At 38.3% G+C, this 19,603-nt stretch overlaps 1 protein-coding gene across 2 annotated transcripts in view; it reads left to right on the forward strand.

Moving 5' to 3' along the window:
• ZBTB37 (zinc finger and BTB domain containing 37) overlaps nt 1–19,580 on the forward strand; it is a 34,533-nt gene extending 14,953 nt beyond the window's left edge. For both annotated transcript variants that reach the window (XM_078000253.1, XM_028850557.2), the window contains one exon: nt 1,738–19,580. In XM_078000253.1, coding sequence (XP_077856379.1) covers nt 1,738–2,226 — 489 coding nt within the window. In that variant the 3' untranslated portion in view covers nt 2,227–19,580. The remainder of the gene's footprint in view (nt 1–1,737) is intronic.
• Nucleotides 19,581–19,603: the final 23 nt, after the last annotated feature.

Consider the following 19,603-nt stretch of genomic DNA (forward strand, 5'->3'; position numbering starts at 1 on the left):
AAATTAATTGCTAACTAGATGAATCTTGCTCCAGTTACTCCAGAGTCAACTTTGACATTTTCTTCTCTCCGGGACTTGATCTTTTGTTAAACGTGTAATTCACTCCTACATATTTAAAAAGGTTTTTATCCCCCTAATATAATGACTTCAGAAGTCAGTCATTATTAAGTCAGGGTAAAAAAACAATTTCCAATTGATTTTTTAAAATATAGAATTTTGAACAAAAAGCATTTCTAAAGCCAAAGATTTTTTTGTTTGTTTTTTTGAGATGGGGTCTCGCTTTGTCACCCAGCCTGGAGTGCAGTGGCATGATTACAGCTCACTGCAGCCATGACTTCCCAGGCTCAAGTGATGCTCACACCTCAGCCTTCCCAAGGATCTGGGACTACAGGTGCGCACCATCACACCCAGCTAATTTTTTTATTTTTATTTTTTGTACAGATGGGGTCTTGCTATATTGCCCAGGCTGGTCTCAAACTCCTAGGCTCAGGTTATTCTCCCACCTCAGCCTCCCAAAGTGCTGGGATTATAGGCATGAGCCACCACACCTGGCCTTAAATCCAAGATTTTTAAGTAATTTATTGAAAGGAATATGTTCATACTGCCTCCCAGTTTTCAGATAAAAGACACCCATGCCCTCAAACAGTTTACTCTAAAGTCAGTTAAACTTTCAGTAGTCTTCAGAGTGAAAATAATATGTTCATATGATACTGAAATATTTTACATAAAAAGGAATACTGTCACTTACAAATTGTATACATTTTTATAAAGCTACCTACTGCTAGATTAAAATGTGGTATTAATGAGAACGTCATAATTTATAATATGTTGCCATTATATATTCTGTACTATCTGATATAGTAAATGGTAGCCGTTAGCCACTTGTCACATGTGGCTATTTAAATGTAAATTGTAATTAATTGAAAGCACTTAAAATTGTAAAAGTTACTCAGTTGTATTAGCCATATTACAAATACTCAATAGCCACAGGTGGCTAGTGGCTACTGTAATGAATGGGGTAGGTTATAGAGCATTTTCATCATCCTAGATAGTTCTGGCTGGGCGTCATGGCTTACACCTGTAATCTCGGCACTTTGGGAGACTGAGGTGGGTAGATTGCTTGAGTCCAGGAATTCAGAACCAACCTGGGCAACATGGCAAAGCCCCATCTCTGCAAAAAGTACAAAAATTATCTCGGAGTGGTGGTGCGTGCCTGTGGTCCCAGCTACTCAGGAGACTGAGATGGGAGTATCATCTCAGCCTGGGGAGGTCTAGGCTATAGTGAGCCGTGATCACACCACTGCACTCCAGCCTGAGTGAGAGACCTTGTCTCAGAACAAAACAAAAACATAGTTCTTTTAGACCAGCACTGCCTAAGTACTTGATTGTCTGGAATATAATTGTAAGATTAGGATCCAGGGTGTGGTGTAAGTGGGCTCAGTTTCTCCTCAGATTACTATAAAGTAGTACATTCAGCAGGGGTTTAATAAGCATCCAGTTTGTTAGCCAGACATTAACTTTACTGTGTTGTTCTTTTATAGTAATGGAATAGAGTATTCTCAATTTTTAAAAAATTATTATGGTAATATCTTTACTTTTTGGTAATAATTTTCTGTTTAGTTCTCCACTGAAAATATACATATATCTTAGTAACACGTAAAAATAGATTTGATTGCTTTTAATATGTATGCTTAATAATATTTGTTCTTTCTTGGTTATTTTCCTTACCTGGTACAGGTAGAAGAATCAGCAATGATGGGAGTAAGTGGCTATGTGGAGTATCTCCGAGAGCAGGAAGTATCTGAGCGGTGGTTCCGGTACAACCCTCGTCTCACCTGCATCTATTGCGCCAAATCTTTCAACCAGAAGGGAAGCCTGGACCGCCACATGCGCCTACACATGGGGATCACACCTTTCGTCTGCCGCATGTGTGGCAAGAAGTATACCCGGAAAGATCAGCTGGAGTATCATATCCGCAAGCACACAGGCAACAAGCCCTTTCACTGTCATGTTTGTGGCAAAAGTTTCCCCTTCCAGGCCATCTTGAATCAGCACTTTCGCAAAAACCACCCTGGCTGTATACCTCTGGAGGGGCCTCACAGCATCTCCCCGGAAACAACTGTCACATCTCGAGGACAAGCCGAGGAAGAGTCACCTTCACAGGAAGAGACACTTGCTCCTGGGGAAGCTGCCCAGGGCTCTGTGTCCACCACTGGGCCAGATTGAAACATCCGGGGGAGGGGGCTGACCCTCTTCCCCTTTGAGCCATAAGCAGCCAGCATCAGAGCCATGGGCTGATATTTAGATTCACAAAATGCCACATCACTAGGCCAGAAGACGCTCCCAAGATGTTGCCAAACTGGAGGATCAGCAACATACACAAAAGCACTAAAGGCTCTTCCCTTCTTATTGCCCACCTCACACTTTGGAAAATAATCAAGCAAATCAACTTTCTAATTCAGGGATCAACAGCCTTGGTTTGTTAACTTTATAAGAAAAAAGGTTTTTTAACAAAATGATGATACGTGGTCATTTATCCACCAGTCATGTTTGAACACTGTACTTTGGTCTATATCATCTTGGTGGCTATAATTGCCCAGATCTAAAAAATGCAGCAGGAGCCTTGACCATCCGAAGCAGCCAGCCACAAGACAGAAGGAGGTAGTCATGATGGTGATGAAAAGGAGAAATTTCTCCTCTTCCTTCCCTGCCATAACATGCATTTTTGTGTTTCAAGAAAAAACAAATGAATACTGGTGGTTCTTATTTTGAAAGGTTAGACTTTATCTTTCCCCTGGCTAGGCATCTAATACTTTGCCTGATTATTTCATATAATCAGCCATCTTGAAGCAGTATTCTAGTAGACAGCATCACCTGAAGCACTTGGCAACTGGAAGTAAAATGAGCAGCAAAGTGTATGCAATAGGTACTGCTACATTTGGGGGCTTGAGTGTTGTGCTGAGGAAGAGAAGAGCAGGGAGGGAAGTGTTTTTATGTTTTGCAAATATCAAACAGCACAGAGCCGTACTGCAACTTCCTGACTGGTATTTGTAAACCATAGTGCTACACATCCTTGGGTAATGGCTCTCGTTCAGGTGAATTAATGTGTTAGGCTGACTACCAAAGTTTCATCCAGTCTCTTTGGCTCCTGTTTTCACATTCAGCAATATTGTACATCAGAAATGTCACTTTCCAGTGAAATGAGCCTGGATTGTATTTTTAAATCCACAGGTCATATTTGATAACTTTTATATGAAGTTTTAAACATGTTTTTTCTGCAGTATTGTGGTTGAAGAAATTCAACACTATGGTTCTTACTGCAACCACAATTTCATTTCCTTATACATATGTAATAGTTTATATTTTCAGGCATATAGAAGAACCTCACTTAAACCTATGTCTCGGGTCTGCAAACCTGGTAATTCATAAACCAACCATCAGCAACTAGCTGGTGACTCCAAGAGCTTTGCTTTTTAATAATATACTACAGGGCACTTATCAGAAAACATCATGCAGAATCATGTTGCAATAAATGATCAAAGGATCAGTTTTGATCAGGTTTGGTTACTTAGTCATTCCTAAGATTTTTAAAACTTCAAGGGACCCTTTTAGTAGTTCTGGGTATTTCTAAGATTCTTGATCCAGCACTGAGAGAAAGAACTTACCAAACATGTAGAGATTTAGATACCCTGTCTTTTCATGCAGTGAGAGAAGGAGGAATATTAAGGGTTGTGGGCAAATAGATACTTATAACTTACAGTGCAAGTTGAAAAATCCCTAGCTTCTCTTGATGGAGCACTAGTTGTTGGGGTTCTTTTAAGTATTTAAGTATGTAATGGTTTAAGAAATTGTTTCAGTGCAGAGGCATAGATGATTGTAAAAGAGATTTGGGAGAGGGGCAGGTTGTACCTGTACTGGTGAACCATTTGTGAGAATGTTAGTCGTGTGCTCCTTTCCTGAGATTGCTTTGTGGTATGTGAAAAGGTGGGTAGAAAAGAATGAAATTTCTTTGAGATAAGAAATTAGAATGCAAAGGGTAGATCCTAAGCAATCTGAAAATTGTACATGTGCATAAAGTTGCACCCTCTCACAAGAGAAAGGTTATTTTCTCTTCTGAAAAAGCATAGAAATGCATCTTTTATGGGAAGATAATGTTGCTACCATTTAATAAGAGCCTACCCTTAAAGGCAGCATTGAAACTATTTTGTCTTTAGAAGACAGACTGGTGCATCCTCCTTTTTAGTTGGGCAACAGCATGATAGGGAAAAAAACTGTCTTCTAAAGCCGTCTTTAGGGACTGGCTATGGTCTGTGGCATAGAAAAGGTAAAGTTGAATTACACTAAAATCCTTAGGGAAACAACTGGTAATAAGGTTTTCAGTGGACAGATTTTGCCATTACTGTGAGGTGAGAAGTACAGATTATGCTGCTTTGGATGGAGCTTTTAAGCCTACCAAAAAACGTTAAGTCCATCCTACTTTTGAAAATAGTATGCTAGAAAGTTATTTGTTTCTTTTTCTTCTTCTTTGTATTTTTTAGAGATGGTGTCTCGCTCTTGTCACCCAAACCAGAGTGCAGTGGTGCAATCATAGCTCACTGTAATCCTGAACTCCTGGGCTCAAGCGATTCACCTGCCTCAGCCTCCAGGTAGCTAGGACTATAGGCATGCACCACCATGTCTAGCTAATTTTTAAATTTTTTTTTGTGGAGACAGTGTCTCTACAAAATTTGCCTAGGCTGGTCTTGAACTCATGGCCTCAAGTAATCCTCCCACCTTGACCTCCCAAAGTGCTAGGATTACAGGCATAAGCCAGTGAACGTGGCCTGGAAAATTCTTTGTTGCTTTGTTAGTTTTTTAGATTGTATGTGAGAAAATGGAGCTTTTTAAACTATTACCAAATTTTAAAGGTGAAGTGCAGTAATTTCTATAAAGAGAAACTTTACAGCATTTGTCAGTTCTCCATCCAGGGTTAGCAACAAACAAATGAGGTAGGGACTATCTCATTCATGTGGAAATGCTATGAATGTTTGGTGGGTTTCCCCTCCCTTTTCTTTTCTTTGACTTTAAATAGCTTTTTCCTATATTGATACTGTGAATAGGGTGCTTCCTGGTCATCTAGGACCACTTTAGCACAATCATGTTTGCTGGTTCTCTCAATTGGCCTAGCCAGAGCCATGAAATTCATGAAAATTTAAGGCAGGCTAGCTTTTAAACAAATTAAAACTTCTGAAAACAATTTCAGCCTTTTAGTTAGAAGAGATATCATTATTCTAAAAAACTGTCCAAGATTCTTACCCAGGTACACTGTGACATTGTCCTAGTTCTTAGCTAACAACACTGATGTGTTGGTCATAGGAGTTACTGATGTTCTATCTATATTAATGAACGCCTATTGGTGTGTGCACAGAGGATACCTCTTAAGGATGTACTAAATGGACTTTGGCTGATGCTGGAAATTCATTACCAAATCTTAACTTGCACATGTTACCTTGTGAAGGGAACTGCATTAGCAATGAGAGCTAAATCATCATGAAGTACTTTAATGCCATGAGATTGCAAACACTGGGACTGTTTTCATTTATTGAGTGGCACTTAGTAGCAAAGGAGCTATCCAGTATTCTCAGCAAAGAAGAGAGACGGAAGTATATTAATCTATTTTCATTCTAAGATGTTCCTTTATTCTCTCTGAACTCTAATACCAGTATAAAATATAGCATTGGTATGAACAGTTAACGCTGTACTTAGGCAGAAAGGCTCTTTCTAATGACTTGTTCTCTCTTTACTCAGAACCGTATTTACCTCTGAACCAAGTTGAATTTTATTTTATTCAAGTTGCAAACTACCCCACGCCATTTTTATTATACTAAAGGGTTAAATCTAACCTCAGATACATAAAGGTAAATTAGTTCATAAAGGATAAAAATTGGGAAAGAAGAGAGCAGTTAAGGAAAATTTTATTTTTTGTCATTTTTTAAATGTTTCCAGTTCCCTCTACGTCAGTGAAACGGTTTTCCAAAGATGGTTTGAAGATAGAAAAAAACTTTTCCCCCCTAGCTTCATAGATGACATCTGGCATTGGTTGGAATTGGTCTGGTAGCAGAGTGAAATAGGGAACTTCTTTTTTTTTCTTAAAGACAGGGTCTCACTATGTTGCCCAGCCTGGTCTCAAACTACTGGGCTCAAGCGGTCCTCTTTCCTCAGCCTCCCAAGGAGCTGGGACGGCGCGTGACCACACCTGGCTGTAAATGTCATTCTTAATAGCTGAATAATCTTTGGTCAAGAAGTAACTTTTCCAGAGTTTTAGCTGTTACTTGACATTAATTGTGTTTCTTTTAACTGGTGAAAACTATATTTTGTTTGACTAGACGATCTAATTAATGTAAATGAAAGCAGTGGATAATGGAAAGGAAATTGAACAAAGACAAAAGTCTTGTTCATCATAGTGGAAAGGCATTTAGTCAGAAAGAAGTTGGAATCCTGGAAGTTTTTCTTTTTTCAGGTACAACAGGCATTTTTTTTCTCTTCCTAAAATGTTCTTCCCCTTATGTGTGTACTTATTAGTTCAAGGAGTAACAAATGAGTCTTAGTTGAACTTAGTCTTTGGAAATTGAGCTCTTTATTTAGGCTATGTGTGAAAGAGTTTATTGAAATACTTTGGTTGCTAAGCAGATTTAGAAAAGGAACAAGCAATTGTCAGGCAAATCCCTAGGTTTGAGAAGATGTCCTCAGCAAAATATACCCCTAGGACTTACTGAATTAGATCAGGGTTCAGCAAACAATAGTTTGCAGGCCAAATGCTGAGGCTACTTGCTTGTGTAAAGAAAATTATAATGGAATAGGGCTGCACTTACTTAAGTATTGTTTATGGCTTCTTTCTACTATACTGGCAAAATTGAGTACTTGTGACAAAGATCACGTGGCTGCAAAGCTTGAAAATATTTACTGTCTGGTATCTGTTAGAAAAAATTTGCCAACTCCAAGAAAGAATTACCTCCTAAAGTTGTTACTCCTCACATTTTGCCTTTACAATAGTTTAGTTGAAGTTTTAAATTCATGTTGGCACATACGCATGTTTCTTGAAAGAGTTTGCCAACATTTTCTACATCCTCTTCTCATAACTCTTTTTGTGCTCCTTCATGATTCCCATTGCTTTAAAATCATTTAGAATTGGCCTTATGGTTTGTCCTTGCCTTAATGGTGCAGGTATTTTAAAGTTTAGTTATAAGTAAGTGTTGCCATTCCTCTGAGTTAACTTGAACTGGTTTGCATAATGGTGACAAGAATAAATTTTTTCCCAAGTGGATTAAAAACTAATTTCATTATGAAGAAGTATTTTGATTCATATCCAAAGTACTGTTTTTCTAGATTAGAACCCCTACCTTTTCCCTCTTAATTTTAACTTCTTTAAACTCACTCTGTTCCATGTAGAGCAGTAAAAAGCCAAGTTTTTCTCCCTTTTTTCCTGGATGTTTTGAAACATAATGAAACATCTGAGGATTTCAAATTCTTTTTAGACATATCTTCCCATTTCTGTTATTGTGTATCATTCTTCCAAATATGTATTGGAACATGTTTGCTTTGTGAATGTTCACTCTTAGTGTTCAAATAGCCTACTTATATTCAATGTGGGGAAAATGGGAAATGTTAGGGGTTTAATAAACAGAAATCGTTGCAGGAAGCCGAGTGTGACAGCAGGCACCTATAATCCCAGCTACTCGGGAGACTGAGAGTCCCACTTGAGGCCAGGAGTTGAAGGACCAGCCTGGCAACATAGACCTCATCTCTAAGACAAAAAAACAAATCCTTGCAAGAGGAGAGAATAATTGCTTCCCATTTGGAAGTGATATAGGGACTTTTGAATTAGATCTGTCTTGACAAAGTCGTCTAGGCTGTGCTGATAACAGTATAGGGAGTTTGATTCTTTGTTGTGAGCTCTGTCAACATAGACAAAGTTCAGGTGAGTAACTAGCTTTCTATAATAAGGACTCTCTTCACTAGGTATTTTAAAGTTGCCTCTTTCTAATTGGATATTAGTAAGTTTTATATGATATACCCCCTGAGTAATAGATATTCCTCATCTATAAAATTCGGAATATTTGCCTAGGTTAGATCTGCCCTGGCTTAGAGCAGTTATACCTATAGTAACAGTAGGTTTTTGAGATTTTGGAGTATTACTTTTCTCATTAACCTAGGATTCTGATTAAGCTGGAATGTAGGATTTATGAAAGAATTGGATTTTGTTAGCCTAATGAATCATCTGCATCCCACTCTATTTGAGGTCTTGATAATAGATGTCAATTTAAATATGAATCTATTGAAAGCAATGAAGTTTTCCAAGCATTATGACATCCTTGATAAGTCTCAGTCTTATCTTTTTTCTTATTTTCTAGTCTCTTTCCCTGTCTTTAGTCTTCTTCCTCTTACATGGTGCTTTTCCCAGGGCCAGTCTTTTTAGTTTCTAAGCAAGCAGGCTTTTTTGTTCAGGATAAGCCAGAGTTAGATATTATGAATACTTTGAAACATCTGAATATGTTACATTCCAAAGTATGTAATTACTGATAACGATAGTATTATCAAAACCTGAAAGATAGTGGTACAGATTATTCAGTTTAGTTGTGTAGGCAGACTATCTTTCTCCTCAATTGTGACACACAGCAGTGACTTGAGAAGGCAAATATTACTTGAAACCCACATTATCTTTATAGAGGGTACGTATATAAATAAATTTCCTACCTGACATTTTTCCCATTATCAATGTATCAGTAGCTCGCATCTTAACATAGAAGAAGCCCATTAGCTCAAATACTGGAAGCTTCAAACAACAAAGTAAGTTACAAAAGCAAAGCAGTTAATGAAAAAGACTTTGTCTATTGCCTGCTTCTTTCATGTCTACTCAGTAGGTCCTGTTGAGGATGCTAGAATACACCATCCAGTTAAGAAAGGGGTTGTTTTGTTTTGTTTGAGACAGAGTCTTGGTCTGTCATCCAGGCTGGAGTGCAGTGGCTCAATCTTGGCTCACTGCAGTCTCCACCTCCTTGGTTCAAGCAATTCTCGTGCCTCAGCCTCCTGAGTAGCGGGGATTACAGGTGTGTGCCACCATGCCCAGCTAATTTTTGTATTTTTAGTAGAGATGGGATTTCACCATGTTGGCCAGGCTGGTCTTGAACTCCTGGCCTCAATTGATCCTCCCGCCTCGGCCTCCCAAAGTACTGGACTTAACAGGCATGAACCACTGCACCCAGCCTCAGTTAAGAGAGATTTATGTTCAGCATCTCATATGGACTACACCATGATTTAATATACTGCAAATCTTAGGATTTCAGTTAATCCATAATGCCAGGAGTTAAAGTATTTCATGGGAACATGTTTCCTCTTCTATGAAATCACCTGTCTGCAGTGATAGGTAATGTATAGGAGAATCTGTTTCATTAAGTAAATATTAAGTACTTTTTGATACCAGACAACATGCTTGGAATTTGTATAATAAAACTGGCTTTAGACGTAGTTTAGATATAATGTGTCTTCCTATACTTGAGAGTCCTAAGCCCACTTGGTTGGCGTCTGGGATGTATTGCTTTTGAAAAGCCTCCACTTTTTACTGTAGAGATAAAAGATCAAAAAGGGGACAGAATTAGCTGTATTAAGTGCTTTATTGTCATAACTGCAGTTAATATAATAATACTATGAGGTAATAAGAGTAATGTTAAAAATAACTAACTTTTTTTTGAATGCTTACTATGTACCAGGCACAGTTCTATGTGCTTCACATTGATTAACTCATCTAATCCTTATGACAATCCCATGAGGGTGGATAACATATTATCCTCATTTTAGAGGGGAAGAAACAGACACAGATGACTCAGGCAGTCTGACACTAGAGTTGCCTCTAGTAGGTGTAATTATGTCACATTTTATAGATGAGGAAACTGATGAAACCCAGGTTACATAACTGGTAAATTACAGAGCCAGTATTTACCAATCTGATTCCAAAGCCCAGACTATCTGCATGATATCATATTGACTCCATTTGCTTATTAAGAGTTGAGGTTGACTGGAATATACAGTAGCCAGGAGCAGTACTGCTTTTAGTGAATGTATAATTGAAGAGAAAGTGATTAGAAGGTTCTTCAAAAGCTGATGCAGTTCATCTCTGAGCAGAGTTGAATAGTGAATATTTTCAGTGGATGTTGCCCACTGATTCAGAGGAGTCACCCGTGTGGTTAGGTCTAATAGTGAGTGAGGTACTATCAAGGCAAAAATTGAAGATAGAGTTCCAGTTACCTATTGCTGTGTAACAAACTTAATTAAAATTAAGTAATTTTAATTACTTAAAATTACTATTTCCTGTATCTCATGATTTTGTGAATCAGAAAATTCAGGAAGGGCTTGTCTGGGCAATTCTGCTCCCTGTGCAATGACTCAGGTCACCTAATGGTATTCAGCAGGTGGTTAGACAAGTCTGGAAGGAGTGTCCAAGATGACCTTACTTACATACCTGACACTTTGGTGGGGGGACTAAAAGGATGGGCTCAGCAGGGCTCCTCTTTCTCTCCATGAAGTCCAAGGACTCTCCATGTGTTCTCTTCATCAAGGTAGTCAGACTTATTAAAAGGATAACTAAGGCCTCTGAAAGGCTGGGCAGAAGATGCTAGTCAACTTAACGGCCAGGCCTAGAACTATCATATAGTCACCACTGTACTCTTGGTCAAAGAACTTAATGGTAAGATGACAGCAAGAATGAGGGGGGAAAAAAGAACTCAATGGTCAGCCCAAATCTAAGGAGAGAAGAAATACCCTGCAACTTTATGGAAGGCATGTCCAGGACTTGGGGCTATTTTTAATGTGTTAATGTTTTTTTATTTTATTTTATTTTTTATTTATTTTATTTTTTGTCTTGACTGTTTGGTGTTTATTCGTCAGTTGTTTGTGCTGTAGAAACCATTTATTATGTCTACCATGGGTCACTAAAGGAGCTAGAAGGAGAATGAGACAAATACCTGGAGCATATTTCATTCCCTGCCCTCTCAAGTTTCATTTATCTTACAGCAAAATTTTCATTTTGTACTGTGTTCCAAGTTGCGAACATTTGCCTGTTTTTGCTCTGAAGCCACTATAACTACATGCGGAGCCAGAAATACTCTAGAGGGAGTAAAAAGCTAATTTTTTTTTTTTTTTTTTTAAGGACAGAGTTTCACTCTGTCACCCAGGCTGGAGTGCAGTGGTGCAATCACAGCTCACTGCAGCCTCAACCTCCTGGACTCAAGTAATCCTCCCACCTCAGCCTCCCAAGTAGCGGGGACTCCGGACGTGTGCCACTATACCTGGCTAATTTTTGTATACTTTTAGAGACAGGATCTCACCATGTTGCCTGGGCTGGTCTTGAACTCCTGGACTCAAGAGATCCACCTTCCTCGACCTCCCAAAGTGCTGGGATTACAGGCATGAGCCAACGTGCCTGGCCCCAAAAGCTTACTATTAAATAATTTGATTTATTAGAGATGTCAGTTGTATTTTAAGTGTACAAATAGGTAAATACTCTTGCGGTATGGGAACATTACATGGCTACTGAATCTCTTTCAACAGGAGTTTCTATTTGGTGGCTACATGGATCATATTCTTGAGATAGTGAAAAGTTTTACCTACTTAATCCCATCTCTACCTCTGTCATACTTCCTCCAGTATGATTTTGTGCTAGAAGATGAATCAGTTCCTTTCATTCTTGTTACCTTTCACACAGGAAAATGCATTGCCCAATTTTATATGTTGTTAATCTTTTAAAATTGGCAGTTGTTACCAGCCTCTCTCGTTTAACAGATCATTGAAGTCTTTTGATATTTGGTTAGATGTGTGAGATTTAGGATGCCTGATTTAAACTCGTGCTGACTTACTAAACTGTTCTGCTCTGAGAAGAAATATGGACAGAGAATGAATTTCACTGTCCATATTGATGAACCCCAAATCAATACACTTCTTAAGAAAGGTTTGAGATTATCCAATCCATGTACAGTGAATTCTGGGAGCATTGGCTGTATGGGCTTCCTACTGATCATCTGCAGTTATCACAGTAAAGAGATCTCTGTTCCTAGGTCAGGCCTCAGCAATTGCAAATACAGGAAATAAAGGGGTACTCAATGCTGAAGACTTAATTTAGGGTACCTACAAAATCCTGGGAAGGGAAAAAGAAGACCTTGGCATTTGTAGTTGAATAACCAGAGATGGAATGTTTGAGGCTTTTAGGCGTAAATGTTAATTAGATTTTATCATATAAAGATTAGGGCAAATTAATTTTTTTTTCTAGTTCATTCTTAACATGTTAAGGGGCAAATTTTAATGAATAAAAATTTAAAGGCCTTAAAACTTTCTTTTGGATTCACATTTCCACTCTGGTATAATCCACTCTGGTGTAGTCTGCCTTTTATGACAGAGAAAGCCTTTGAAAATATTGTCCCAGAGAATGAAAAATCTTATGATCATCTATGGAAATGTCTCTCATTCTTTATTATAGCCCTTTGGGCCCTCCTGTAGATTCTCTGTGAATCTAAGTTTGAAATCATTTGGTGTTTGCATGAAAAATAATTCTTACTATTCATTTAAATAATTCTTAAATGTGGTCTTAAATTGCAAGAGAGAACAAAGCTAGAAAAAAGGGAACCTTGTAGATTGACCAAATATTTATTCTTTATTTTCAGCATCACAAATCTAAACCATTTCAAGCTAATACAACAACCTGAGTGAGTAGAAATTCCTTAAGGTTTAGATTTCTGCTTTTAGTCACATCTTGAAGCGGATGTTTATGACTTATTTGAAGATGATCCACTGAGTTTCCTATAAAGTAATAGAATCCTAGCTATAGTGGTTCTTTAAGAACCACTGAAAAAACAGAATTGCAGTGCAGGGAACAAAGCTTAAAATGTGTTTCCTCTGGAAGCCAAGATGCTAAAAAAGGGGTCACTAAAGTGTGACTGAAGTCCACCTCTAGAATGGCTATCAGATAGCAGAAGTATTTAGAATGTATATGGCATTTCTAATATTTTTACAAAAATAATTTTAAATCATGTAACTTGAATCTTTTTTTTTAAGTCTGTTTTCTTTTTGGAAAACTGGCACCAAAAAAATAACACTAATATAATTCAATTGTATATGCATGTGCATTGAACCCAGAGTGGGTATACTAAAGATAGTTCATGCAAATAACTTATGGGAAGTTTGGCTATTTTTTCATAAATATATGTTTATAAATATATTTAGTCATCCACTGTGACCTTGGTAGCACAGAAGCATTTTGTTAGCTGTATCATTAATTCTAAAAATCAAATTCTTGGCATAGTAGGCTATGAGAGCTTTTTGTTACTTTGTATTTTGGCTAAGAAAATTATTTCTTGCACTTTCTATTTATAAAGATGTTATAATACAATGCACCCACTTAGTGTAGCTTTTCTTTAGAGAAAAAAGATGTAGGTGTAAAAGTGAAATGTATGTTTTAAAACCTGGCAAAAGGAGGGACCTCAAAAAAATAAATTTCGCTTGCCATCTACCTGAGTAGGGTTGGGGATTAATATAAAACTTAGGTTAAAAGTAGCTGTTGGGATAGGTATACTGTTGCTGTGAATCGCAATATTGCTGTGAGTTGCCAGCTATGTGTCTGTAAGTTTATGTGTGTATGTGAGAAAAAGGTATTTCATGAAGGCATAAAAGTCAGTGTAGAATATCCTACCTCCCACTAGAGACAGCATATTCAAGATTGCTGTGTAGTCCCTTGGGCAGGAAGCTGGATTCCTCAGCCACTGTCTACCCCTTCTTCTCTATACTCACTTCAGCTCCTCTACCTCTGAGCACTTGGCTGAAGAAAGAGTATAGCTTTCTGTAGCAAGCAAAGGAAAGCCAGACCCAAAATATAGAGGCTGCAGTATCTGAAATTCTTACCATGTTCAGATAATATTTGATTTTGTTGCCCAAATCAAACAATGTCAGAACACTTGGGTTTAGTGCTTTTTTTTTTTTTCTCTCTCCCACAAACTTCTAGTTTAGTGCTTTTATCCACTGGCTTCTGTTTGTCAGGAGTAGCCAGTGGAGGTCAAGTCTGTTTTTAAAGACTAAAACACCTAATTCCTTTTAATGATATGTAACATTTGTTTGAATCCCCAACTTTTTTTTTTTTTTTTTTTTTTTGTAGAGATGGAGTCTCCCTGTGTTACCCAGTCTTGTCTTAAACATCTGGGCTTGGCTGGGTGCAATGGCTCATACCTGTAATCCCAGCACTTTGGGAGGCCGAGGCAGACGGATCACCTGATGTCAGGAGTTTGAGACCAACCTGGCCACCATTGTGAAACCCTGTCTCTACTAAAAATACAAAAAATTAGCTGGGTATGGTGGCGGCACCTGTAATCCCAGCTACTAGGGAAACTGAGGCAGGAGAATCGCTTGAACTCAGAAGGTGGAGGTTGTAAGTGAGCCAAGATCGCACCATTGCACTCCAGCCTGAGCAACAAGAGCAAGACTCCGTCTCAAAAAAAAAGAAAGTCTGGGCTCAAGGAATCCTACCACCTCAGCCTCCCAAAGTGCTGGGATTACAGGCGCCAGTCACCACTCCTGGCCCATGATGGATTTTCAGATGACCTCTTTTGCTTTTAGTCTCTCCAAAGAGAGAGATTCTTGTTTTTAATGTCAATATTGTTATAATAGTCAAGATGGCCTCACCTGAATGTTGTAGGTGTCAGAAATTGTTTCAGTAGTAATATGCCACTAGGCAGACCACCTAATCTTTAAATCTAGTTGTAGCACTCAATTTACTTTCTGTTTGTGGCACTAGTGCACTGAGCCAAGTCAACTTGCCCACCTTTCTAATATTTCTTACAGCTAAGGAGGAACTGTTGGTCCTTTGATATCCTAGAATGCTTTCTACCTTGTGGAAATGCTTTTCACCTTAATACACGGATTATATTGTCTAAATGTCTAAACAGGGATTCTCTGGTTAGAACTGAAATGAGAGAGTGATCCATTTTCAGATTTTTAGAGGTTGGCTCCCATATTTTAGGTACTAGCTGATAAGTATTTAGTTTCCTGGTGACTTTGGATAGGGCAAGTGGAGATACAGAGAATGTGAAATTCCAGATAATAAGACCAGCATTACTCACAAATGACAACTGATGCAGTAATTTCTGCCCAAATGCAGTAAGAATCTTGTAGGGAGATAAAGTGGTAAAATTACATGAATCTTTTTACCATGACTATTTTTTTTTTTTCCTAACTGTAGCATAGTTCTCTGCCTATAAAGCCATGCGAATATCCTAGACCCAGGAATTAATTCCTGCTTAGGAAAATTTTTTCTTCTGGCTTATCTTTTGTTTGTGCCCAGAGTTTTGTCCTAGGCCTGTCCCCTGATCTTTTGCTATAACACATACTTAAGGTGCAGTCTTCTTTCCTAAATCAATACTTTACTATTGGTGTTGCTGCCAGTTATTTATTTAGAAAGAAAGTGAAAAAATGCCTAGGTAGTTTGATTGCAGCATGCTAAACCCATAAATCTGGACAGAAGCCATGAAGTCTTACCTTTTCTCTGTCTGGCTTGGATGAACAACGGCCTTATGCTTTCTATTACAGGACTAGTTGACCCAGTTCTTCATATTGGTTGCACATTAGAATTGTATAGGACCCCCTCTAGACATTTACATTTTATTGGTCTGTTGTGCTACCTGGGCTTTAGATGATTCTAATATGCAGCCAAGGTTGAGAATCGCTCCCTATGAAATCCCTAATGGTCTTTAGCAGGATAACATCAATGCAGTTCTCTTTGACCTGAAAATATCTTTATTGATATTCCATGCAAGGCTCTCAATTCAAAGTGTACAGTGGGCCAAGGCTTAGGTAGTAAAATGGATCATCCATTTGTCCTCAGAGTAATTCTGGAGGGAGATACTGTCATCCGTCCAGTTTCCTCTCTATACCAAATACAAAGTACACATAAGTAAGCAAAACAAATTTTCAAAGATCCTTCTCTAGAATTCTTGTTCCTTTCCATATGTAATTTCAGTGGAGATTTCTCAACTAGCTGAAATGGAGAACTTGAATTTATTAAAATATCCCAAACTGCTTACAGCAATTTCTATTTGTAAAATAAACAGGTAGCATTGTTAACGGAGAAAAGGAAGGATCCTGCTTGGGGTGATGGTAATATGTTTGATTATTTGTCTCTTAGCCTGTCTTCTAAGTGGGATTTCAGTGTCAGTTCACTTCACTTTTCTTGGCTTGTTTTTTTGTGAATGAAATGAACTAGCTAAGGCTTAAGTATTTCTGAATAATATATGAAATATGAAATGAGTCATTTTAGGATCTTTGTTCTGGAATGTCAAAGACCTAACCAAGTACTTCCCAAATGAGGTTCCAGATTCATTCTTCTCATCCAGGGTAGTAAAGGTGTTTCAATGGGTTTGTTACTTGCCCATGGCAACCTCACACATGGTAATAGAGAGGGGAGAATTGTTTTATTACCCTAAAAAAGTGAGAACCACTGTTCAAACTAACTAGCTACCAAGAGACTTCTAACTCATGAAGAAAATTTGTATTTAAGAGCAAGTTCAAATGTAGTAGTCTCTCTTCTGAGAGTATTCTGGATACCACAGAAAGTTTCACTTATATATTGCCTACAAGTAATTGGTAATTTGAACTTCAGTAGGTAATATGTGCAAAGAGAAAAAGTAGGTCAAGGAGAAAGTTGGTTAGTGCAGAGGGCTGAATTAGCATCAGTCTGAAATTTCATTAAAGTAGCACTAAGGCCTGGGTGTTTGCTTAGCATGTAAGTGCTGCAGTGTCAGAGAAAATGCCTCTTATGCCTTAGAAAATTTGCTGAAGGCTCCCTGTTACTGGTGGAATAGAAAAGCAGTAGCCTTTGAGACTCCAAAGAGAGTAGCCCCCTTAGGGTTTTCATACTGAAGAACCTTGTGGAGTACTGTGAAACATTGTTGAACTTTATGCAAATTATACTGTACTGGATTTTAAGATTTTATGGGGGAGAGAGTAGAGGAGAATGGGGAAGTAATGACAAAAGATAAATACGTAAACTTGTACTATATTTTAAGCAAGGAATGAAACAAATTCCCTCGCAGGAATTCCCTCTCAGCACTGTGAAGTTTGGTCAAGTTCGGCCTAATGGGTTGGCTTGCTGATTCCTCTTAAACCTCTAGGAAATCCTTTCTAAAACGGCAAAACAAACGTTAGTTTGAGTACTGTTTCACCACCCTGCTCCATCCCCCTACTCTCAACAAAAGAAAAGCATTCCCAAACTATAGGCAAAAGAAATGTGTTCTATCTCAGTCCATTAATTTTTCATCTGCTATGATCTGTGTTCACAGTTTTAGCACATTGCATTATTTTGTGATCTGATAGCAGAACATCAGGAACTAATGGCTTCCTTCCCTTTAAGAAACCTTAAAGTTAGAACTTTTTTTTTTTTTTTTGAGACAGGGTCTTGATCTGTCACCCAGGGTGGAGTGCAGTGGCACACTTATAACTCACTGCAGCCTCCACCTACCAGACTCTATCCTCCTGCCTCAGCCTCCCAAGTAGCTGGAATACAGGCACGTGCCACCACACCCAGCTAAATTTTCTATTTTCTTTTAGAGACAGAGTCTCACTATGTTGCCCAGGCTGGTCTCAAACTCCTGGGCTCAAGTGATCCTCCCACCTAGGACTCCCAGAGTTACAGGTGTGAGCCACTGTGCTTGGCCTAGAACTCTATTTTTGGCATTTCTTTCTAAATGAGTACATTGGAAGAACATTAGGTTTCCAGGCTCCTCATAATTTCTGAAGGGGACCCGCTCTGCTCTGCCTCTGAAAGAAGAAAAGGCTGAGGGTTCAAATATAGAAAAGTCAATGTAGCAGAAATTTGATTTCCTTCAGATGGACATAGTCTGAAAGAAATCTATCCAACTGTTCTCTATGGTGCTTACATGATGGGTGACAGCTGTCCCCATCTACCTGTCCCTGGCACTGTGCCTTCCCACTGGTCACTGTGAAAAGCAAATCACACTGGACTCAGAGGCCAGAATCCAGGACAAAATCCCCCTTTTCATCTTGAGCCCATCACGTCTTTGTATAGCTGTTAATGTAGCATTTACTTCTTTATGGGAAACTCTTGGGTTTTTAACCCAAGAAGAAATTGTAAAGCATTTAAACTAGTCAGAAAATAAGATTCTGATGGTAGCGATCAAATAAAGAGATGATAGGAAAATTTCACTTCCTCTCAGTTGATATTGATTGATAGCAAGGATCAACTACGCCCACCTCTTCCTAAGTTTTTAAAGGCTACCATAATATTTGTAAGCAACAAATTTATCTAACATTTTTTACAACTTGCTAATCAAGGAGGATTCATATTAAAACAGACAATCAGTTTCTAAAATGTTATCCCTGAAAGGGAATGGAATAGAGTATTTTTAGCTATAAGAACCTACCAGTCTGTTTTTTCCCTTTGAAAAAACTAATGTTTGAAATTTGTGTCTTTCATCTGAAGCAGTTACTCCATTAATAGTAAAGATGCCGCGGAAAAGTCAGTGAACCAGGATAGTGCTCTTGCACCACTGAGGGTGCTAGACTGGCTTTGTGCATCTTATTTCCTAAGAATATCAGTTTTTATTATGACCTTAATTATAAATACCTATATATAGGAGTAGGATTTTCTCTCACCCAACCCTACTTTAATCATTATCACTTAAGTGTAAACCACCACCTCCCCCTCTTTTCCTTTACTGAAAAAAAATGCACTTTAATTCCTAAGGAGAGTGGCTGTTCCTGGCCCTGAAGCCAGATTACTTCAGGAGGAGAGTTAAGGAGGGAGAACTCTTGCCAGACCCTGTGAAATTAACCAAATTTCTTAATGTAAACACACAAGTAATAGCATCCACTTTTAAGTGGCCCCCACTCCATGCCAAAGGGGAAAAGAACCACCAAATCAAAAAAGATTTCTAAGTACCTGTCCTGATTTTGGAAGTTTCACTGAGGAAAAACTATCTAAGATCATTTTCACAGCTAGCAATTTGTCAGAAACTTTGGTGGTGTTTTGTGGGAGGCTGAGATTTTTTAAATTAAAAATCAAGTGAAAACACAAAGATCTAAAATATGGTCCTGATTTGTGTCATTTCTAAGTATCAGATTTGTTCTCCCTGCATTTGACAGATGTTCTCAGTCTCTCCTCCTGTAAGATTCTGTCCTTCCCCTGATGACGAGCCAATAGTTCTTGGTGGGGTTGCATGTCTCCTAGAGCCCCAGGACCCCTGTCATGTCGGGGAAGGGGGGAGGGCAGGAGGGTGGGCAGAGACTCGGGTTGGGGGAGGGAATTCAAAGAAAGAGTGAAAATATGGGTTTATATAAACATATTTAAAACAGTTTAGCAAAAGCTTTCTCGTTGAACAGCTTTAAGAACAATGTGAATGAAATCTTAGCAACTTGGTTAGTAATCTGAAAAGTCTATTAATGTATACTTGAAATTCTGTTTGTATAAAAATGCATTTTCCTCTTTATTTTAACACTGTGTAAAAGAACATTATGCATGTGAGTGGTTTGAGAATTAAATGGTTTAATACTCAGGTTTGAATCTGTCTTTTCCATA

The sequence above is a fragment of the Macaca mulatta genome, chromosome 1 (genome assembly GCF_049350105.2).
Source record: "Macaca mulatta isolate MMU2019108-1 chromosome 1, T2T-MMU8v2.0, whole genome shotgun sequence".
Lineage (NCBI taxonomy): Eukaryota > Metazoa > Chordata > Mammalia > Primates > Cercopithecidae > Macaca > Macaca mulatta.